This window comes from Grammomys surdaster, unplaced genomic scaffold (assembly GCF_004785775.1).
Source record: "Grammomys surdaster isolate TR1022 unplaced genomic scaffold, NIH_TR_1.0 126278, whole genome shotgun sequence".
Classification (NCBI taxonomy): domain Eukaryota; kingdom Metazoa; phylum Chordata; class Mammalia; order Rodentia; family Muridae; genus Grammomys; species Grammomys surdaster.
This window is the reverse complement of record NW_021621078.1, coordinates 6,990,807-7,015,077: the sequence shown is the minus strand read 5'-3', so window position 1 is coordinate 7,015,077 and position 24,271 is coordinate 6,990,807. Positions and strand designations below refer to the sequence as shown.

General features: G+C 50.5%; 1 protein-coding gene across 1 annotated transcript in view; it reads right to left on the bottom strand.

Annotated features, from left to right (window-relative positions):
- Positions 1-740: 740 nt before the first annotated feature.
- The window catches only part of Rph3al (rabphilin 3A like (without C2 domains)), a 93,613-nt gene continuing 70,082 nt past the window's right edge, over positions 741-24,271 (bottom strand). Inside the window, exons 6-7 of the mRNA XM_028759352.1 lie at positions 1,166-1,252; positions 741-752 (exon numbers count right to left, since the gene is read on the bottom strand). Of these exons, the coding sequence (XP_028615185.1) occupies positions 741-752; positions 1,166-1,252 (99 nt within the window). The remainder of the gene's footprint in view (positions 753-1,165; positions 1,253-24,271) is intronic.

The following is a 24,271-nucleotide window of genomic DNA, read 5'->3' as shown; positions in this document are numbered from 1 at the left end:
TTAAAGGATCCCACAGGAGGTGGAGGACCACAGACTTGACTAGACAGCCAAGTCACTAAAAACGAAGCTAGCGAGAGGGCTTCTCACCTGGGAGAGGGATGCAAACAGCAGGACCCGGTCCCAAGGCAGGCACACGTGAGAGAGGGTGCTTGAGGAGAGTGGAGGAGAGCGGGCAGCTGCACACACAGCAGGGCTGGGGTGTGATCCCAGGTTCTCCACACACCCAGGACGCCTGACTCTGCCTGGAGGAACTCAGGACCCAGTGAAAGGAATTGCCAAAGAATCTAGGGGAACAGAGGATGGCCTGGGGAGTTTGAAAACATATGATGCCCAGGAGGAAGATGGGGTGGGATGGAATTTTCCAGAATAGAAAGCATTGTCGGAAACGCACATGAAACGTACCAGGCAGAATAACTAAAACAAGACCAACTCCAGGGAGCTAGCGGCTCCCTCTGCCCTGCTGCTCCTGTGGCTCACTCTGCCTCGCCTGAAGCTGCCTGCCTTGGCCTGTTCTGGTTCCATCCCAGCCTTGGGCAGAGGGGAAAACCCAGGCTTGGGGTGAGGAAAAACAATTCTAGGCTCTGCCAACATATCTGCTGCCACCCCAGAAGCTTCATCAGCCCCTAAGAGTGACTTATTTTCCCCAGAAGGACTCTAGGTGGTGGCATCATGGCAGGTTATGGCTTCACACCCAGTCCACCTCCCTCACCGTTAGCTCAGTATACACAGGTTATCTAGCTTTAGGTGTTTTCCTATGAGGCAAAGAAAGGGGTGACACCCATCAGAGGGAGATGTCAAAGGGGAAATGGATGGGCAGATGTAAGCACTTTGTCATAGTGCCACATGTTCAGAAGACACTTAAGCTGGGAAGGCTGCCCTTGGAAACCATAAATAGGGGAGGTTACCCATAGAAACCATAGGCCTCCAAAGCACAAAACCAGAGCTTACTCTACAGAGCTTACCCCTACACCAGCCAGCAAGGGGACAGGCAGGCCAGGAGGTTTTCTTTTCCACACTCTTTCCCTGGGTAGTCCTCCTTGTGACCTTCCCTCCGTATCTTCCCTCCGGAGAAGTTCCTGTCAGCACCCCGATATTAGTGAACCTGGCTCCACCCTGGTCCATCCACCCTGCCCTGCCCAAGCCCAAGCCTCTTCAGGATCCCTACCTCTCTCTGCTCACTGCAGATCTTACACAGCCACAGGGGCCGCTTCTGGCCGGGGGAAGCCTCGATCCCGCACTTGGTGCAGACTTTCTACAAGAGAGAGGACACATGAGTGTCAGTGTTTTGGCTGCTTTCTCCTAGGCTGTGGAGCCAGGGCAATGGGCCCCAAGGGATACTCTGGCACCTTCTAAGAGGACAGTTTCTGCTTTGAGTTAAGGACAGGGCTCCCGAAGCACAGAGAATCTAGGAACCTTGGGATGCCTTTGCAATCTAATTGCCCCAGCTATGGATCTCCATGTTACAGATTGCACATCCCATAATTCTGTCCTGTAAGGACCACATCAAAATCAGCTCACAGAGGAAAAAAAAATATCAGCTAGTGATCTCCACAGCACCAGCATGTTCAGCAGCAAAGAACTGGAAATCACCCAAATGCCTAATACCTGGGGAGGATCCAAGCAGACAGACGGAGACGCCGCCTTCCAACAGAGGACTATGGCTACCTGCAGATGTGGGCGGGATACGTGGTCCTCTCCCAGAGAAAGCACACATTTGATTAGGAGCAGGCCAGAAACTCCCACATGTGCCTGACAGGTTAGGGGCCATGGGGAGACACATGAACAGCAGCTTAAGCACGCGCTTGGTACCACATTTCTCATGCAAGGATTCTAGGTGGTAAGCCCCCTGCACAGGTTGGGAGTGACCTGAGACCTTAACCAGGATCTGAGGCAAGGGAGAACTGGTTAAGCAGTGATTCTGTAGCCTGCCCCACCCCCAGCCCCTCTGGTGTTCCCTTCCAGCCATAAGTAGCCAGATCACGGACTCCAGTGTTTCTCCTTCTCCTCAATTGTTTACGTTCTTAACATCTAAACAGATACTTTGCTTTGCCGAGAGACACCAGCAACAAGCAACGGTGAGCAAGGCCAGGATAAACATTGGGAGGCTGAGGTGGATTTGTTGGGGCTGAGATTGGTTCCCAGCCTACCAGGGGTATGAGATTGAAAAAATGGTGGCGTGTTCCTGGGGTTTACAGATGCTACTGTCCTATGGGGACTGAGGGAAGGATGGATCTGTTGTTTGGCCTTTGGTGCAGACTGCTGACTGAGCAAGGGACACATCCCTCTGTGGAGAGAGAAATGTCACTAAATGTGGCTTCCCCAGGCATGCATCACCAGCCTGACTGGGCAGCCGAGCCTGGGCTCTGCAGGAATGGCGGGAGCCGGCACACTCAGAAGGGAAGCAATGATGCCTTCGTGTGTGGGCATGGATTGGCCAACATCCAAAGTCACATCTCTAGTTTTCTGAACGAAGTGGAATCTCCTCTAAGGCCTTGCCTCTTTGAGCTGGCAGGAAGGTCCCTTATCAGGTTCCAGGTAGCACCTTACGGTAAGGTTCCAGTAAGTTCCTTACTGGCTCCTGGGAAAGTGCTAGGTTTGCAGTGTCTGTGGTCAAGCACATAAGGGAGGGTCCTCTCAGAGCTACCCATTGCTCCTAGGAGGTGCTCCCTGGGGGTGCTTTCAGCTCTCTGGGCCTTTTGAAGGGAGAGGCAGCTACCAAAGTGTCAGCCCTGCCTTTGGAATGTTTACAGGCTGGGGATAGTAAGCCTCTCCAGGGATTGGCAGCTCATCTCCTAGACTTGGGGCCACCACCTCTGATGTAGGCCTCAGAGAGGCCAGAGGTTCCTATGCTCTGCTCTCCCAAGGCTGTTGAATGAGACCATGCTCTTGAAAATCAGGTGTGATGAAAATACCAGAGCAACCATGTGTGGCAGGTACAGTGACCCCAGCAACAGCGTGTGGAGGAGGTGCGTGATGTGTGTGACATGATCCCTGTGAAGACACTGAGCAACCAGACTCCAAGATCCTGCAGACTGCTCAGCTTAGAGCCACTAAGTGGGGTCATCTTCCAGAGCTCAGCAGAAAAATCAAGCCCTTCCCCCCTCCCCCAGGTGCCCCATGCTACCATCAGCAACAGAGGGCTGGTTCTGTTCTGGCAGGGACCTAGGACATGGCTGAAGGCTCGAAGTAGCTGGCCAGTGACACAGCACAGACTGATTCTGAGAGCTGGGTCCCCTGGGGACAGGGAGGTAGCTGGGACACACTCACACATGCCCCAACACTGGTTCTTGGCCATTCTGATTCTGTCCTGAGTTCTCTCTCAGCCTAGCAGCCTCCACTAGCACCCTGTAAACCCCCTGGCAGCCTAATGGTCACTGTCCCTAGGGGGAGGGGGACAGTGCAGCATCAGGCCCTATCTAGGTCAGATCAGTTTGATGTGATGACTGAAGCTACAGGAGCTGCTTTCTATAGTGCTGGAGGCCTGAAAGGCTGATGGATGGCTGCCTTCTAGAATATTCCCATTTGATAGATGACAGAGCTCTGGTGCTTCCTCCTCTTATGAAGATTCCAGCCCCATCCTATGGGCCCAACCCTGTGGCTGCCTCTAACTAACCCCAAAGACCATGCCTCCAAGTATACTACTGTGTGTGGGCATCAGAATATAGGTTTAGGGGACACAAATATTTGTTCCGTAGAGGCCCCCCCCATGGGTCTCTCTCTGCTAGTGCATGGTGGAGGCCCTTGGTGGTAGACCATCCTACACCACTCAACACTCAGCCACCAACTTGATGTCCTTGTAACCCTGATCTTGGTTCCTGCAGTCAGTGGGTCATGATGCTGGGACACAGGCTTTGATTGGGGCAAGCTAGGGTGATCCCTTGGGTGAGGCTACCCAAGCTGGTCCAAACCTCAGATGTTCTTATGTCTAAGACATTCGCCATTCATCATTTTGGAGATTAACTTGAGATTCACATGGAAAACAAGCAGTATATATAGGCACTCAGCCGACACCTGGCACTCTTAGTAGTGGCGCCTGTTGCATCCTGCTCTAAAAGCCTATGAGATTCTCCTCAAGCATCATTTGATGTAGTGTCTAACAGTCATGGATGATCATTTAAAGTGAGATTAGGGACCAGGAAAGTGGCTCAAATGATAGAATATTTGCTCAGCAAAATTTGCTTGTCCTTGTGCCCACTGAGGATGGGATACCCTTGGAACAGAGCACAGGTTGTTGGATGAGACGCATGGACAGGCAGGGCCAGGTAGTACTGTGAACCTGATGATCCATTGGGGCTTTCCCAGAAGTGACCATACCAAAGTTAAGGGTGGCTCAGTTGTACCAAGTGTTTGTGTCGGGGGCGGGGAGGTTTAGTGAGATGTACAAAGAAAACATTTTAACACTTATTTACTGTGTGGGGAGGTCAGAGGACAACTTCACCTTCTACCATGTGGGTTCTGGGGACTGAACTCAAAGTCATCAGGCTTGGCAGTACGTGCCTTTACTGACTGAGTCATCTTACTGGCCTCTAAATGGGGTTTTGAAGGGTGGGGTACACTTGTCCTGTTAAACCGTCTGATGGTTGGTGCATCCATGCTGTGGGGCCAGGGATTGGGTGGGGAAACAAGGAAATAACTGTCCTGTCCTTCACTCAGATGTGGCGTGCAGTCGCCCTCCATAGGTGAGGCTGAAGATGTCAGGTGTGTTCCAGTCAGGTATAGGAGGAGGAAAGAGGGGCAGATGGCCCATCCATTCTGGGGTGTGGAATCTCCGCTTCTCCACAGCAGAGAACTCAGCTCCTTAGGTTTGAACCGGGACGACTGTGGGTATTCAGGTAGAGAGAAAGCCACTCCCATCCTACTTCAGGTAGAAAGGGTGACAGTGAGCACTTTCTTGGAGTTTGTCTCCCTGACTCATTGCTTTTGAGAGTTTTGTGTAGGGGATCAGAAAAGTGGCAGGATGGGATACACCCTATTGGTCTGCCAAGCTACAGCCACCACTGATAGAAGCTACGGTGAGTCCCAGGCATCACCAGGCCATATTCACATGCTTGAAGCATGCCTGGCTGTCAGGGAGCCTGATATTCCCTAGAGCCTGGAGCCACGGAAAGATAACATGCTCCACTTCAAACAGTACAGAATTGCTGCTCTATTAAATCTCAGATCAAGAGGGAAATAATGAGACATGTCCATTTCCCTTTGTGAGTTTAGTCTTTGTTTTCGGATTCTAATACAGAAAATTAAGCAGCCAGTATTTAAAAGGAATGAACGAAAGAGAGGTTGTGCATGAAAAAGCAAGCTGGCCTCTCTACCTGGCAAGAAGACCCTAGGCCTGGGGGAAGCCATTGGCTTCCCATGAGCAGAATGCAATGCTTCTGCAATGGGACACTGGCTTCTGGGGTCCTTGCTGCCTGTGTACCTGGCATACATCTGAAAATACATCTGAGCACTAACGAAGTCACACTAAGCCTCCAGAGTGTGCCATGTGTCACTGTTCTCAAACCATCCGTTTGTCCCTTTGCAGATGTGTGGTCCAGCCCTGAGAACCCAGGGAAGGGGGCCAGTCGGTAGAGCACAGGCCAGAAGCAGACTGTGCCCTTTGGAGGCAGCCTTGAACTTTGCACTTCCTTCCTCTATGTCAGTGACAACAGACAACCTGTGCCCTGTCGTGAGGATCAAGGAAGGTTATTCCCACAATGTTTGATGGAGCCCTTTGCCAGCACATCTTCCTCAGAGAATAACACAAGTTCCTTTAGTACTGCTCCAATCCAGCAGGCTCCCTGATCCTACCTCTCTTACCCCCACCCAAGAATTCCTCTGTAGGAACTCCAAGCAGCTTTTGAGCCCATAAACTCCCCTCTGTTACCTCTGTATGAGCCACAGTCACCACTATGCCTTAGCCTATACTGTGTCCCCTACACCAGCCAGGCCCCCAGTTAGTTCATGACATACAGCCTACTGAACTGTACAGATGCTGTTTCTCCTACTGCTGCCAGCCTAAGAGATCTCAGAGGCTTCCAGTTACATCTGGATGAGGACCACCCCCTTTTGCATAGTGAAGGGTTTTCACGATGGACTCCCTCACCCCCACGGCCTCTGTTCTTACCTGGCTCCTGCTCTGTAGCCTTGCTTTCTCCACTCTACAGTTCAGCCACACTGGCTTTCCATTAGAGCCCAGTCCTTGCTCTGCCTCTGCCCCAGGATCCCACTGTGCTACAGCCTTGACTGGGATGTATCTGACCACACGGTCTTCCTCACTGGGCTAGCTGCCTTACCCGGTAGCAACTTCCATTACAGGAACTTGCCTCTTCCTCCCATCTGTCCAAGTTATGTTTTTGTCCTTTGATGTGTGTGAAAGACCACTGTCACTGTCCCCACCAGGCTGTCAGACAGGGCAGAGGCCATGTCTGCTGTTTTCTATTTTCTTCTTCTCTGTGCCCATTACGACTATCGGCAGAAAGCATGAAGGGAGAAAGGGAAGCCCCCTCTGGTACTATAACCAAGAAGGTGAGATGTGTTCTGCCTTAGGACGTGCCAAGGGAGGGAACACACAGACGCACACTCAGCAGCATGAGCCTGGCCCATGCATGAGGTCCATGCCAAGTGGTTCTGGTGAGTGGGACGCTGCAATGGACGTTAGACTGGGGAGAGGCATGCGTAGTGTATAGTGTGGGGTCCCCAGAGGAGGTCACACTACTGGCTGGGGGAAGGAGCTTATTCTTAAGGAAAGAAGCATGAGGCCAGCAGGGCAGGCCTCAGAAACAACATAAAGCACCTTTTGCTAAAGGCAGGCAGCAGATATGTCAATCTTACACTCACATGAACACCCCTGGGTGCATCCTGTAGGCTGCCTGTGTGTGGAATACCTGCTTTAAGGCTGGATCCAGTGTCCCCCAAAATGTCCTTGTAATACTCACTTCAGTTGTGAGGAAGACAAGGCCACATGTCCCCTACCCAGACCACAGCCAAGAGCCAGAGAGCCTAACAAAAAGGCCCTCAAGGGGCAGGCTTGGAGCTCGATTGGCAGAGTTTACCCAACACCCAAGAGCCTTGGATTCCACCCCTAGCGCTGCATAATCCAGGGGGAGTGGACTACTCTGGTAATTCCAGCGCTTGGCAAACAGAGGCAGGGGATTGGGGACTGAGAAGCATCTTCCACTACAAGGTAAGACAACTCAGGCCCCATTAGATCCTGTCTCAAAAATAAGTAAACATATAAATTAAAAGGTTCTTAAAGCCGGGAAGATCAAAACCCAGGCGTCTTTGCCAAGGTCCCCATGAGTTCTCAGTGGGCTCCCTGACACACCAATCCTACTACATGTCACAGGGCACTCACACAGCTGCTTCAGAAGCTGCTTGGAGTGAGGAACTAGAGGGGGCTTACAGGGAAGGACACTGTCTTGAAAGCAGGCCTGCCATCTCTCAGGACAGCCATCTGGAACAAATGACCACACACACCTGGAAGAATCCTGGGGCTTCTCAGGACTGTCATTCACCACCTGCAGATTCAAGCTCATGGCAGTGTGTCAACTCAAGAGGAGCGGTCACCTTCAGAGACTCTACACCAGCAGGCCTGAGCCACCTAAACTGTGCCACATTCGTGATGTATCAGCAGCCATGTACTTACTTATTTTTATTTGTTAGAGATAAGATTTTGCTTGGTTGCCCAGGCTGTACCCAAATCCCTCCTATGTCAGTCTCAAGAGCAGCTGGGACTACAAACACAAACTACTTAGAATAGTTATTGAGAAGTATTTGGTGCTTCCTCATACAATTAATATTACACGTAGGTGTGTTTTAGGCTAAGATGACCTGTGTTCTACACTCCCAGACCCCACGTGGTAGAAAGAGAGAACCAATCCCTGAAAGTTGTTCTCTGACCCGCCCCATGTTGTGGTACAAGTATACACCCACCTATATAAGCACCCCAACACACAGTGCTACAAACAGGTCACAGTCATTTCCCAAAAAGATCCAATGTGTTGAAGCAAATGGATGAGACTTTCTCCATAGGAACTACGCTGCAGGTGACATCCATAGAGGGGCTGTCCATCCTCCACAACGAAGCAGAGAAACGTGGAGGCTGCACAGCATGGTCTTAGCCCATGCACAGACCCTGTGAGGAACCCTGAGGGTCCTGCTTATCCCACACGCTGTGCCTGAGGCTTGAAAGCAAAGCCACACAAGAAGACGGAATCACATTGGCTGTGGGGAAAGCTATGCCAGCAATAGAAATGATGACAACGTAAATGGAAAAGGTGACAAAAAAAATACTGACGGAGTAGTACAGGTAACGAACGAGATGGGGGATGGCCATAATGCATATAAAAGCAATAGCTCGTAAACAGTTGGCATAGTCGACCGTATAAATGTGTATGTGTGTGTAATGGATTCAGAAGTCTGTCTACACATGAGAGATTTCTGGGAAGGAATCAGCCAAAATGTAAATCAAATAGTGCTAAGTCGAAATCTACTTTATTTTACACTGAGGGAGTAGGTGTGTATGTGTATATGTGTGTGTGTGTGTGTGTGTGTGTGTATGTGTGTGTGTGTATGTGTGTCTGTGTGTGTCTGTGTGTGTGTGTGTCTGTGTGTGTGTCTCTGTGTATGTCTGTGTGTGTGTCTGTGTGTGTATGTCTGTGTGTATATGTCTGTGTATCTGTGTGTGTGGATGTTTGTGTATCTGTGTATGCATGTGAACCACCTAACACATGTGTGGCAGCCAGAGGACAACTTGTGGGAGTCAGTTCTTTCCTTCTACCATGTGGAGTTCTATGACTCAAATGGGGATCATCGGGCATGATGGTAAGTGCTTTTATCTACTAAGCCATTTAGCTGGCCCCCAAAATTTATTTTAAATAGATAAGCAGTAGGGCTGGGGCTACAGCCAAGTGCAGAGCACTTGCCCAGCATGTGTGATACCCTGAGTTCAGTCCCCAGCACCAGGAGAAGCGGAATTCCTCTCCTTTACTTCCTCTCCCTCCTCCCTCTCTCCCTTCATTCTGTGCTGGGGATAGAACCCAGGGTCTCATGCATGCTGTAGCAGTAAGTGCTCTATCACTGAGTGACAGTCCTAACCCCAGAATCTCTATTTAAAAGAAGTCTATGCTGAACACTTCGGGAAAGAATTGCCCTTTACTACATTAGATCTGGACATCTGCAGGCCAGGTGAAGCTGACAGCATGTGACAGTGGGACACTGGTTTACAGATCAATGGGGTGGAATGAGGAGTCAGGCCAGGTGGCATCACTGGGTCACCAAACCCAGTGATGAAGGCTCAGCCTTGCTCGGTCCCTAAGACATTACCAGCTGGGCCTGCAGCTGGGGCACCCGTCCTGTTAGGCAGAGGAACTGAGAACAGTCTTATTGCCACAGATTCAGGACTGGGACCCCAGGTTCCACAACTAAAAAACTTAATACATACAGTTCTGATATTGATGTACATGTTATAAATATTTAAACAGTTTATGTGGTGCTAATACTATCAGGCACTGAAGGCGCTGCTTTAAGGAGCTTCATTTAACTTTTGTAGCATCTCCGTGAAGTAAGGATTTGAGATCCTGCCTCATGAACAAGAGATCTGTTATCTGGATAACTAGGTCCATGGGAGCTAGAGTGTGGACCTTGTTCTGTCGGAGACACAGATGTTGGTTTCGGCTGCAGCTGACAGACCTATTTGGCATGTTTCCTCCTGCATGGACTCAGTTTCACCCTCCCCACCCAGTGTGAAGACAGGGATGGATCCCTGGACCCCACACCTCATCCAGAGGTCCAAACAAGGTGGAGCCTCACAAGGGAGAGGGCAGAGCCTAGCCCCGCCTTCCCAAGCATTAGGACATAGCGCAGGCAGCCAGCAAGGCCAAAGGACACTTAGGTTCCAGCTATTACCCTGACCACATTCAAAAATTGTCACAGAGCTCCAAAGGACACAGCCATCACTGCTTGGACTAAGATAAAAGCTAGGAGGCAGATGAGCTGCCCTGTAGAAGGACTTCCCACCCTGATGTCCCACCAGGGAACTTGCAGTCCCATCCCATCTTCAGCCAGGAGCATCTGCCAGGCTCCCTCTAGCTGAGCCACTGATATCCTAGGGACAATGTGCAAACCCCAGACCTGTGCCAGCCCTCCCCTCACCCAATGCCCCCATAATGACACCACCATCATATCCAAAACACCTCCCTCCACCTGCCACTCCCACAGTCACCACAGTGTCCCCAGCAGAGGGGAAGGTTAAAGAAGGCAAAGGCAGTGTTCTTTATTATTAACGTCCACACAGCTTATATAGGAAAGCACAGCTACAGCATGGCTTTGCATGGACTGTGTTGTGTGTATATCTGATCAGAACATGAGGTGAGGCTCTGCTTGATTTGGGCAGAGTGGGCACCAAGGACGGTGCCCAGTATTCCCTCTTTTTAACCCTTTCTAGTCCTAATGAACTTCCTCATCCCACTCCAGACTGTGAGATTGAATTTGGAGTTTCTGTCTTCTTTCTGGTGGTCTATAGCAATGGGTGTGTGTGTGCAGTGGAGGGGCAGGGACACAGTAAGGGCAGGGGACAGAGGTATGCAGTATGGGTCTATGAGCACAGTGTGGGCAGAGACAGTTTCAACAAGAGCTTGGTAAAAGAGGGGAGTGCCATCCAGTCAGAAGCTGCGAGGAAGACTAAAACAACAGAAAATGCCTAACACTGCACAATTAAACAGGATGCAAGGCGCATGGCCTCTGGTCCCAGGTAATGAACTCAACAGGATGGGTGTTAGGTGTGTGCCCAGCATGAGGTACTAAAAATATACCACATAGGCCAGTGTGAAGAAGTTTGCCACCAAGCCTGACAACATTGGTTCAATCCCTGAAACCCACATAGCGGAAGGAGAGAATTGCTTTCCAAAGTTGTCCCCTCTGATTTCCACACATATACTATGGCCAGTGTGTAGTAACACACTCACACATGCATGCACACACACACATGCACACACACAAATAATAAATGTAACTTAAAAAACTAAACAACAACAAAGTGCCCACGATATAGGTGTGTAATCCCAAAACTCAGAAGACTGAATCAGGTGGATTGTGAGACTCTGACTCAAAGAAAACCCAAAAGCAAAGAGGAGGAGAGGAAGAGGAAGCAGCAGGGGAAGAAGGGTGGGGACAGGGGGATGACTATAGTACTAGAAACAACTGAGAAAAGGTGCCCAGCACAGCCCCAAGACCCCAGGACCATGTGGTACCTGGGACAGTTCCGGGTCACAGACACACAAACCCTGGCCTCAGAGGGAACAGAGCAGCAGGTGTGACGAAGCCCAGAGGGAGTTCATAGGAACACGAAGCAGAGACAGATCACATACAAAATCAGAGGGCACAGGGAACAGCCAGGGGCAACTTCCTGAACTAGACATCCCCTGATAAAGATGGATGTCAGCCCTGGAGGCTGCTAAGCCCCTGTGTGCCTGTTTCCACCAAGGCCCTACTGTGGCTGCCATTCTGCCACTCCATGTGGGGTCCGCCTATCAGAGGGCCATCAGAACCTCGTGTCCACGGGACGTGGCGTGTGTCATGGGAAAAGCACAATAGGTATCTATTTCAAACAACAATATTTTTAAATTTCAAATAGTATGGAGAAAGAATATAGAAGGCTCCTGTATTTATGGACAGGGACCGCATTTGCAGTTTGTGGAGTTAAACAAGGGCTCCAGTGCCTCCCAGAAGGAAAAGGGGTTCAATAGCTCCTGGTGAGGAGACTGTGGAGGGACTTAGGTGCTTTTTCCATCAAAAGAGATAAACCTGAGTCTCAGAGTATGTAGAGGGGAGACAGCAATGATTCTAACTCTCTCCAGGGATGAGAAGGACTGGAAACCAACATTTATTATATACATGGGACCATGCCATCCTGGATTCCTGAATGCAATCCTCCCAGAGGCCCTCAGGCCCTCCCTGTGCCCAACCCACCATCGTGGGTAAAGCAAATCCTCCCTGGAGGCTTCATCATCTCCTTCCAGTTCCAAAGACCACTTCTTGCTTCTACACACGACTGCTAGCCAAGGCACTTAGAACTGTGAGGACCTGAGCCACAAATACCCTGTCTCAATCACCAGAGGACTAAGGCTCAGACCAGTTACCGCTGGGGACCAGCAGTGGCACTGCAGCTGGCTCTTCAACCCAGTTTCACCTTTGCAAATCAATTCACTTCCAGGCCTGGAGGCAGTGAGGGCAATGGAAGGCCCGCGTGGTGGAGACAAGGACTGAACTCACAATCAATCTTGCTCCTTGCTGTGTGGTTACTGAGAGTTACAACTGGCAACAATGATAATAGCTACCACTGAGAGTTACAACTGGAAATGATGATAATAGCCGCCACTTATTGAGCAGGTATTCCATGGCATTCCAGTGCTCAACATACATTACCATTATCGAATTTAATCTCAGTGACTTTCATAACGACCCTGCAAGGGAGGCTTAATGAGCTGAACGAGGAGCTGAAAGGCCCTGAGACTCTGGGATGCTCAAATCCACACATGGAGGAGAGGATGGAACTAGCCTGGGACCCTGAGACCGTGGTGGGTGATACCAAAGTAAGGGCTTGGGCTGGGGGTGCAGCTCAGTGGTAGGTAACACGTGTAAAACTCTGATTTGATTCAGCACTGGAAAATGTGTGCCAGTATGCAGAGGTTGGGGGGTTAGTTATATAAGCTGTGCTTTGTGTTGGACCCAGATCAACATGGATTATGGGATTGATGTCCAGGCGCTAGGATCACTTGTCAGGCTCACATGGGTTAGGAAGTGAAGGGGAAAAACTTTTATCCCAATCTTGCCCCTCAACTGAGCTCTAGTGCCTGTACATTAAGAAGGATGCATCTAGGCTCAGAAACTGGTTCTTACGGAGTCAGGGAACACAAGTGGATAGAGCTATCTATCCTTCCTTGAAGATAAACTTCCCAGACAAACGCTGGCCACAACAGGAATGTGATCCCTAGACAAGACTAATCAGGCCTCAGGTTCTGGTTACCCAGGCCTCCCACAGATAATCTCTCACCAAGAGGCTCCTCCTGCCCTCATCTCACTGTAGGAACTGGGATTACAAATATGGTCTACTGCATCTGTCTATAGCATGGGTCCTGGGGCGCCGGACTCAGGTCGTCTGATTTGCATGGCAAAGGCTTTTACACACTGAACCACCACTGCAGCCCAAGATCAGGCATGGTGGAACCACCAGGCTTAATCCCAGCACAGCATGGAGGGGCTGAAGCAAGAATACTGTAATAAAAAAGGAAATGAGAGGAAAAAGCTTTCGTATGCTAAAGAAGCTGGTGATATCTAAGACAGCTCAGGATTGGGCTGGTCAATAAAAAGACCAAGGTGTGCTTAGAGGGTCAGGGCTGTATCTCCACCCCTTATCAACCCCAGAGACGAGAGAGTCAGGTGTCATCACCAACAGTGTAACCAGTCATGTCAGCCTCCATTAAAACCAGAGGATGGGTTCCAGGATAGTGAAACATAGGGAGGTCCCTATACAGAGGCTTTCCACCTTCCCCACCCTCATCCCACACATCCTTCCATCTGACTGTCCTTTCTAGCAAACCAGGAGGGCATCTCCCTGAACTCTGTGAGCCATCTTGGCAAGCCTGGTGCTCCACAGGTGAACTTCTCACCAGCATCTATCTGAAGTGAGAAGCTTTGTGGAACTGAGCTCCTACCTGCGGGACCTGACTGGAGACCTCTGAACCAGAGGATCTGATGGCCAGCTGATCCTGGCATATTTTTGGGGATCACCTTCTCTTTTCTTCTCATGTTTTAGGGCATGATCCCCAGAACAGAGACACCCAGCTTGCTTTTGGCAGCTTCATGATCTTTGTGTGAGGGTGGAGAAGGAGATTCTACTAACTCGCCTCTACACCCAGAATTCGGATAACGGTATCACTTAAGCTCAGGGACAATGACATTGAGGCTCCAGATTAAACAGGAGGGTCACAGTAAGGTCCACAGGCTGCTGGGGAGAGAGATGGTAGACTTCTGGACATGTAGAGAGGTGGGTGGGGAAAAAAGAGAGACCCTCCCTGTTTGGTCCTGCTTTCTCCCTCCAGCCTTGTCTCTCTCTCAGATCACCAAGCCTGTCACATCAGCCCCATGTTTTACTGTATCCTCTATCTCTGTGGCGACTCTCCTGTCTCCAAGGTTTTTTTATCCAGGCTGAGCCTCATGCCTAGCAAACATCTTCACATTCTTTTTTTTTTTTTTTTTTTTTTGTTTGGTTTTTTGAGACAGGGTTTCTATGTGTGAAGAGACTGGCTGTCCTGGAACTCACTCTGTAGACCAGGCTAGCGTCGAACTCTTGAACTCAGAAATCCGCCTGCCTCTGCCTCCCAAGTGCTGGGATTAAAGGCGTGCACCACTACCGTCCAGCAACATCTTCACATTCTTAAGACACATCAGAGCTGGGCAGTGGTGGCGCACGCCTTTAACCCCAGCACCTTTGGGAGGCAGAGGCAGGCAGATTCCTGAGTTTGAGGCCTGCCTGGTCTACAGAGTGAGTTCCAGGACAGCCAGGGCTACACAGAGAAACCCTGACTCAAAAAAACAAAACAACAAAACAAACAACAACAAAAAAGACACATCTGAAAGTCTCCTCCTTCGTGGTACCTTCCTTGAGCTCCTCCAAGAGGCACTAATGTCTTCCCTGGTCCGCTTTCAGGTGTGAGGCCATCTCCAGAGCAGTGCTGACCATGTCACACTCTTCCTTGACCAGCTCCCCCTGACACCATGGCTCCTGTGAATACCAGGGAGCCAACCCCAAGGCTCTGCATGTGCTAGGCAAGTACTCTATTCCTGAACCACGCCCCCGACTCACGCTGTTCACAGTTGATTCCCAGTGTTCAGCAGGAGCCTAGAACAGGGTTGTCTGCCACAGGAAGGGGAGGTTAAGTGCTAAACACAAGATTCGACAGGGTGAAATTTCCTTATGCCTGGAGCCTCGGGTGGCCTATGGAGCATTTAAGGAGGGCAGAGATGGGACTTCACAGACTCAATCACTCTTCCAGCTAATCTGGTCTCTGTATTCTTAGAACTTCGTTTTCCAGAACATTCTCAGGGTATGTTGATGGTATAGTGGTGAATGTAGCTGTCTTCCAGAACATTTCCAGAGACTTGTAGAATTCCTGGGTCTCCATGGGTTTAGAAGGTAGGAAGGTAGACAAGGCTCATTCAGAGACCAGGCCAGCAGTTCAGGGGGAGGAAGAAGGAGATAGGATATGGGCTGTAGTATTTCAGTCTTTGTTCCTAAAATCCCTTGGAAGGACTGTTCATCATGGCTACATAGGGAAGGTCTAGAGGGAAGGTCTAGAAGGAAGGTCAGTGCAGCAGACCCCAGGTCAAGGGGTGACACTCGGATCATATTACACAAGTAACAGAACTCGGGGGTGGGGTGAGGTGGTGAGGTCTTGGGCTCAGCATCCTTCCAATATTGGGGAGTATATTGTACTGTTGATTCAGCATCCCCATAACAGACTTGTAGGGAGGGCCAGGCTTTGCCTTTACTTACAGAGCCCATAAATACTAATGTGAAGGAAAGAAAACAGTAAGAGCGAGTTAATGGCAGACCCCGGGGAGGTAGCGCCCCAAGGCTCAGGAAGAGGTGGCAGAAAGGCTTGGTGGCAGGGCCTGGTGCAAGTGAGATAGGAGAAGGTACAGCTTAGCCCTGCTTTCAGAAGCTCACTGGGCACTAGCGGACAGCTGATCAGGATGTGGCCTGGAGTTGGGAGGTCTTAGACACAAGGAAACAGTGATGTAATGGGTGGGATGGACAGGATGACAGGATGGACAATGTACACAGAGGAAGGACCAGTATTGCTGGACCCAGTGCACAGTCAGGCAGCCTGAGGCTGCTGGACCTCAGGGAGCAAAGTGAGGAGTTGAGAGGCTTGGTGTAGCTATGGACCAGTCCACATCACCCCCAGAAACACAATCAACACAGACCCCAGGCAAAGTCAGTAGGTTACCCCCATCCCCCAGCCCCTCAGCATGGCACCTGCTCTTTGTCAGCTCTACCTTGTCCTAGAAGAACATCAAGGGCCCCTCTGGCCTCCAGGGATTACATTAGTCCCATCCCCTCTTTCCAGCCATGTAGACACAACCAGTAGGTACCTTTTTGAATTGTTTTGTTTTCATTTGAAAAATACCCACAGACTAGAGACACATCCCAGCGCTTCTAACAGTCTTTGGGCAATGGCACTAATAGCTAATTAGGGACCCTGGTGATGGCAGGCCTGGAGCTCCGTGGGAAACAATGACAAGGCAGGGTCAGGTGGAGACAGACCCGCTGAGTGGAGTTAGGGCCAATTAAACTAGGAAGTTAATGCTCTGTCCCCACAAAAGGAAGCAGACAATGGCCCTGACACCACGAGGAGGCACTTGGACTTTGTCCTGCAAACAGCAGGGAGCCCTGGAAGGCTTCAGGGTGTGCGCAGAGCCAGATGTAAGAGGGCAGGAGCAGAGTAGAGTTAGTTCTTGGAGACGGTAAGGGGCCCTACCACGCAGCTCGGCCCCTTCCCTGGACCCAGGGGCTTGGGGCTCATACCCTACAAGACCAACTATATTCCTGTCTGGATTTTGGTGGTGGTGAGGTTTGAGTCAGGATTTCTATGTGTAGCTCTGGCTATCCTGGAACTAGCTCTGTTCTTGGCTGGTCTTGAACTCACAGAGATTCACCTGCCTCTGCTTCCAAGTACTACCCAGCTTTTGTCTGTTTTTGAATGTGGTTAAGAAGGGTCTCTGGAAAGTTCAGCTTATTACCTTTATCTGCATCCATGGAAAGAAAAGTCCCTCTCCCTGGAGGTAGATAAAAAAGGAGAAACAAGTTGGGCAGTGGTGGCACACGCTTTTAATCCCAGCACTTGGGAGGCAGAGGCAGGCGGATTTCTGAGTTCGAGGCCAGCCTGGTCTACAGAGTAAGTTCCAGGATAGCCAGGGCTATTCAGAGAAACTCTGTCTCGAAAAACCAAAAAAAAAAAAAAAAAAAAAAAGAGAGAGAGAAACAAATTTCAAAGGAAAGGGGCTAGAGACCCTCCCTTTCCACCAAAGCCTCTAATGAAGCCTCGCTCTCTGTTCTTAGGGAGGTTGTGGATGGAACCTGGGGCCTCTTATAGTCTAGGAAAGTAATCTACCACTGAGTTCCGTCCCTAGCCCTTGGTCTTTTGAGGCTGGAATTTCCAGCTGTACCATTCTGAATGCACCTGATCTTGTCTGATTCTGAGACTGGGGCACAGGGAGCCTAGAGGAAGAGAGCCAGTTCTCCCCTCCCCTGGCTACACACACCCTGAGCTGTAGTCAGTGAGCAGCTGACAGCCGTGGGGAAAAGTTTCCAGCAATAAAGGGGCCATGTGAGAGCAAGGAAGAATCGCAGGCCTGCGGAGATGTGGCAGCTGGTGGGGCAGCCGGGGAGGTGCAGCACATGGCGCTGAGCCTCACTGTGGACTGGAAATGTCATTATCTGCTATTTACCTCGGCAGAGGACAAGCGAGTGCACAGGATTACCTCTGCTAGGAGCGAGCCACTAAACAGATTGGCCAGTGGCACTTCCTGCTGCCGGAGCCTGGCACAGGTCTAACTCACCAGACCAGGAGGAAAGAGATGCGACCACAGCAGCCAGGGGCCGTAGGGGGAGGTGAGTGGTGGGTGCATGTGGTTGAGGCAGGGAAGTGTGTCACTGTGACCCAGCCTGTTTGCTTCCTACCCTTGAGCTATAAGAGCTTTTAATCACTCAATTAGGCAATAAGCCTCAGGGAGACTCAAACCAGACCCCTACAAACTCCTGGAGTCTGTCCAGACGCCTCCAGATCCTGACAAACCAGGTCAGACTGTGACAACTGCCACAGAGAGCTAATGCTGGCAACCGCTGTCTACTCTGTAATCTGCCATGGGCATTGGAGCTGCTTCTGGCATTGGGGCACCCCATCTATAAGGTGGTACCTATGTCTCCTTTTGGGGGGAATCTCTTGAATATTTTCAGCTCACTTCCCTTATCACAACATATGGAGATAACATCTGAACTAAGCCGAGCTATGAGTGAGCTCCAAGCTTCGATTTCTCTGTCTGGAAAGTGGTCTAAACACACTGTCTTTGTCACGGGACAGTGGTGGGCTGTGAGGACTCAGGGCAGAGGGACTCTCTGAGCATGCCAACCCATGCGGGCTTCCTCTTGACCCGAGGACATGAGTCCTGGGCTCAAGAAGTCTAGGAAGTGAACCAGAGCGGCTTTAAAGCCTCCCCCCGAAGAGCCTGGTGGTGGTGGCGCACGCCTTTAATCCCAGCTCTCTGGAGGCAGAGGTAGGCACACCGCTGTGAGTTCAAGGCCAGCCTAGTGTACAGATGGAGTTCTAGGACAGCCGAGAAACCATAACTCAGAAAAACAAAAACAAAAAATAACAGGCACAAAAAGCCCCAAGAGAACGATCAGGTAGGTGCATAGGTTATGGGGAGGGTGCTTCAGTTCCTGCTATGTCTGTCTCACACTCCCAGTCTGTGAGTGGTAACGAGGTGGGCCAACCCTTTCCTCCCACAGTAGGGGAGGAGAGTGGAGGGATAAAGTGTGTGTGTGTGTAGGAATGGGGAAGGAGGGTGATTTTGCTTTTTCATTCAGGGTCACCTCGGAGGGACAGGACTGTGATTCTGTGTGGCCTAGTGTTAGTGGGTACAGGAGGGCAGATGTGGGTGGCCTTAGACAACAGGATTCCCACCCACCCCACAGGAGGACCAAGGATCCTACTAGAAATAAGCTTGAACTGTCCGGCCTGAATTTCAGATCTGGGTGGGCAGGATTGTGCTGGCAGCTGTGCAGTAGGCAAGCTGCAGGGGCCCGTGGGCCCCAGGAAGAAGTCAGAGTAAGGACCAGGATGGGAGATGTCTGCTGGGGAAGGGGGCAGGCATCCGTTCGCCTCGCTCCATCCCTGGCCCCAGCAGGCTGTGAGTAACCTGGGAAGGAGGGGGTGCAGGGAAATGTGGGAAATTCCCTTATATTATTACATACGTCCTAAAAACAGAATTGGATTGTTTTTCCTGTGTGTGGGTGTGGGGTGTTGATTCTGATGAGATATGAAGTGAAAACATCAACAAAAGGAACGACAGAATAAGAAATGTTATTTAGTTTCATCGAGAAAACACACAGTCATCGCCAGGCACTGGGGTAGAGGGGGTGGAGGCCTGGGGGTCCATTGCGTGGGGGTGAGGGTGGAAAGACTAGAAAATCAAGGCTAGCCTTAGCTACACAGCAAGTTTCTGGCCAGCCAGGGTTACTTTGCAAGACCCTGTCTCGAGAATAGCCTTCCCCCGACATACATCCTCAGTATACAGATAACATATACATCTGTAGATGGCATATACTCTCAGTATTCAGATAACATACACATCTGGAGATGGCATATACTCTCAGTATTCAGATAACATACACATCTGGAGATGGCATATACCCTCAGTATACAGATAACATATACATCTGGAGATGGCATATACCCTCAGTATACAGATAACATATACATCTGGAGATGGCATATACCCTCAGTATCCAGATAACATTATACGTCTAGAGATGGCATATACCCTCACTATATAAATAACATATACATCTGAAGACACTTGGATGTGAGAGGAGAGTTTGGAAGGAAAAACACCCAAACTAGTAGGGTTAGAGCTGGGTAAACATTTTACCTATATTTGTATAAACTATAATTCTCCAGCAGTCGCTGTGCATGAGACCGTCTCTAAGAACGGATCACATGCCCAGCTCATTTTTACCCTCACAACCACACTCCATGGCAGCAATTTTGATTATCTCCAATTTCCAGGTGAGAAAACTGAGGCAAGAGAACACAGGCAACTGAATCCAGTCCTGGAAACCAACCATTAGGCACTAGAATCTATTATCTTTTAAGATTCTAAGAGATAGCCAGGAGGGTAGCTCAGTGACAGTGCTTGCCTAGCCCGCTTGAGGTCCTACGCCCATATCCTTCATAATAAGTAAATCCAGGAAAAGATGAGTCTCCAGGTTAAGGAAGACGACCTCGCTGGGTCTTTAAGACCCAAACTGGGCCAGGACTACACAGAGAAACCCTGTCTCGAAAAAACAAACAAACAAATCCAACCTGGGACCACTTGCCTACTGCCATCAATGGCATAACCAGGGGAGAAGAAAGTCTTTTTCCTTTTCGAATCTGGGGATGAAGCCAGGGCCTCATGCTGGGCAAGCTCTTACACTAGGCAAGCCCCCTTCTTACCCTCTGGAGCCATCACATGATCTGAGCTAAGAAAAGGAGGGCCAGAAAGCAAACTGTGTCACTGCTCAGCTCTGCCATTGTGATGCCAGGCAGGAAAGGACAATGTGTAAGTTTGTGGACATGACCGAGCTCTGATAAACCATTATGGATATTCAATTAGGAATTCCTACTGTTTTCACCCGCCAGGAGCTTCTCTTTGTATTTGTTTTCAATCTTTGAAAAATCTACTCTAGCTCACCGGTTGTCCAAAGCAGGGGAGACTCCTGCCTGGTGTAGGGAGGACCAGGTCTGCCAGTATGTTCACGGCATATAGCCAGGGAGGTGGTAGGCATCTCAGGGTTTAGCATTGGGGTTGAAGCTGCAGTGTATGCACTGTGGGGGAAGTGGGAGGGCGGTGCTGGCTGGGGCTTACGCTGAAACTTGTGCTGGGGTAAGGTCCTGCCCTTAGGTCTTGGTGGCTGAGCCTGGGGCCATCTATGCTCTGCTGTTGAAGATGACTCCTGAGTGCTGAGGAGCCAGGCAGGGGGAAAGGCTCAGCTCATATTCTCTTCATGTTTCTCTTATCCCTCTGTTCCTCATGCCCCACTGAACAGCTTCGTTTTGCCCTTCCCTCAACCTGGGTGACCTGGTCATACACTACAGGTGCCCAGCAATTCGTCCTGGCTCACTTACTATATAGAGAAGCTGACACTGGACACAGGATGGTAGGCCATTACAAATGTCACCTGACAGGCCACATGCCCTCACCTACTCCTTTTGCCCTGGTCTTTTCATGGTAGGCTCATGTACTGAGACACAGCCTGCTGGGTAAGGCCATTAAGACCCCACCTGGGGAAGGACTTCGTCCCCTGCTTAGTGTCCCTTTCCTCACCTGAAAAGTATGGCTAGCCAGTTCCCATGGTGGCTTTGGTGATAAAGTGGGTGGGGGGGGGCTGGCATGGAGGCAGCTGTCAATTACTGGAAGCCTTTTTTTATAGACGGGGTCTTATATAGCCCAGACTGGCCTTAAACTTGCTGTATAGTTGAAGATGACCTTGGAGTGTGTACCCTTCCCCCCAAAGTTTATGTGGTGGTTTGATCAAACTCAGAGCTTCAGACAGCTCAAGAACTCTGCCAGTCGAACCATATCCCCAGACCCCAGTAATTTGAACTTGTTTCATAAATTTCTCTTCCTTGTTTCTGAATATCCTGGTGTTCCTGGCTAATCTAGGCCCTGACTACTGCTTGCCTTTTGAGACACAATCTGATCTTTGTAGCCCAGGCTAGCCAGGAACTCTGAATCATCTTTTTTCAGCCTCCAAAGTGGTTGGATGACAGGTGTGTGCCACCGCTCCTGGTCCCTGCTCTCTCTCAGACCTCAGGGCTGCTCAGCTCTTGGGTGGCTCTAGTGATGCAGGAACAAACACAGATCCTTCAGCCTGGCCTTGCAGCCCTTCTCGTCTTCCTTCCTCCTTGAGTCTGCCTTTCTCCCTCCCCTCTTCTTCTCCATCTCCCATAAACCCAAACAGCCAAGTACCCAAGTACTCGCCAGCCCTGTGCCTCTCCAGAGCCACGTCTGCTCTAGCCATGCCCTGTTGGGCACATTTTTGTCCCTCCAAACATTGCTCCCCAGGAACAGAGGCTGCCCAGCATCTCCCCATTATTTGTTCTGGGGCCTCTTTCAGCTCTTCTCTCCTACGGTGTTCCTCCCATCTGAGACCTATGTACATGTAAGCCTGGCATTGCTATCTCTCCCTTGAGAGTCAGATGGACACAATGTCCAGAGCTGCAGAACTGACACGCAGGTCAGGGATGGAGAGTCAGTTCATGGAGCTAAGGGCATCACTGGCCAAATGGGCCATAGCCCACCTTCTTCTATCCAGATAACCCCGAGTAGGAGAGGTCAATGCTGAACAGTATGGACTCTCAATTGTGCTGAGTGGCAGTTCCTTTACTTAGGGGAAAAAAGACCAACTGTGGGTACTGGGCAGTAGGGCATGTGTGCCTTAATGGAGATGTTCTGCTTGCCAACCCCAGGCAAGGTGGATGTTCCAAGATGCAGCTTGGTGTCTGGTCCAATTCTCTGATCCTGACAACAGGAGCCAAGTCAATTCCTGCCAAACAGCCTTGGCGACAGGCGAGCAGCCGGAGCGGCCCCTCAGGGCAGAGGAATTAAGTGACTCTTTCCGGGAATTTAGGAAACATCAGTAGCCGAACAAAAAAAAATCCATCTTTGTAATAAGGCACAAACACGCGTCTTCCACATCAAATTAGGCCGAGGAGGAGAAAGGACACAGCGAGGCCAATTCAGATGCAGCTAGGGTAAATATGCTATCGCTCAAGGTGGCTGGCTGCTGTTTCCGTGCTTTCTCTCCCCTCTCCACCAGGAGCCAAGATGCTTAAGATCAGGCTTGGGAAGTGAGATCAGGATGGGAGCCGTTTCCTGTAAAAAAAAATGGCTACCTCCTGACTCTTGCACATTGGTGGCGGCAATGTAAAATCATTCAGCCCCTGTGCAGAATGGTGTGGCGGCTCCTCACAAAATTCTGCCAAACTACTGTGGGATGCAGCTATGCCACTGCTGGGTGGCACCAGGGAATTGGGAGTGGGACCTCAGAGAGAGATCTGCACAACTGCACATACAGTCACATTGTTTACAGGAGCTCAAATGTGGAGCCCTCGGGGTGTCCATCCCAGATGAGTGGATCAGCAGAAGTGTGGTCTAATAGTCACCTTGAAATGTTAGTCCCTTCATAAAGAAGAGGAAGCCCGATAGGCACATGCTGAGGTATGAATGACACTTGAAGACATCACGCTAATGAATCTGGTGAAATGCAGATTCTGGCTCAGGAGGTTCAAGGGGGCCTGAGAATCTGCACTTCTGGTTAGCATTGGGGGATGTCTGTGCCTCTAGTCCACAGTCTATACTTTGAGTAGCAGGCACTCGAATTCTTTCACTCCTCTGGCATCTCCACCTGCTGGAGGTGGTCTCTGAGGACTAGCTGGGGAGGACTCCTGAATTCCCGCAAGAGGACATAAGATCTCTGCTCAGAATCGGACGACTTTCTAGCAAGTGCTCCCTCCAGCAGATCAGAAGCTGGAGACAGGTATGAGATAGTGATGGGGAGGGACTTTGCTTCCTCAGATTGCTTAGGTGTGGCAGGCAGGAGGGTGACAAGCAAGTGCCATCTGCTCACTCCCCCATTGTTCAGCAGCCACAAGTCCCTCACTCTGGACAGAATGGAGTCTGCTTAGAGTTCAGAGGGAAATGGCACAGACTCCTTCTAGCCTGGGGTTACTGCCAATCTCTGCAGCAAGACACAGATCCTTAGAGCAAATGGTCTAGAGCCTGTGGCAGGAGGGATCAGGTGTGGACCACACCCTGCCCTACAGTGTTCTCCCATGCTGGGCTGGGGCCATGATGCCTCCACAGAACTTTTGCTAAGGAACTGGAGAAAACTGCAGGCTAACCCCAGCCACTCTGCTACGAGGACTCAGTACACAAGGTCTTGGTTATGTCAGGCTGGCTTTCCTGGGCCCACACTGTGAGATCCATTTGGCCAAGACCAGGAAAGCTCCAACTGCTTCCTTAGACTGGTGACAGTGCTGTCCTGGGGCTCAGACAGTCATCCTGCAGCCGGGCACAGCCTGATATGGCTGGGAAGCGGCTGGCTGACTCAGATCAGAGGCAATTAGGAGTACCAGGCCTCTTTAATTAACCAGCCAGCCCCTTTCCCTTTTCACTACAGCCAGGGAAATGAGGCCAGGCAGCCGGTGTGAGTGTGTGCAAAGGCCCAATTACAGAGGACCACAGCTCTAGGACTGCAGTGCCTTCCACCTGCACATTCATTAGCTTATGGCTGATGGACACTGTCAGGGATCTTGCTGGAGAGACATTGGTGTCCCCAGGAGCACCTGAGGATTTGTACCCCGCTCCCACAGGTCTGGCTTAGATACTTCCAGTGCTAAGGATCTTTCCAGCATCTTTTCTCTTCAGCCTCCCCAAGTGCACACACCTTTTCATCTTGGGAGAC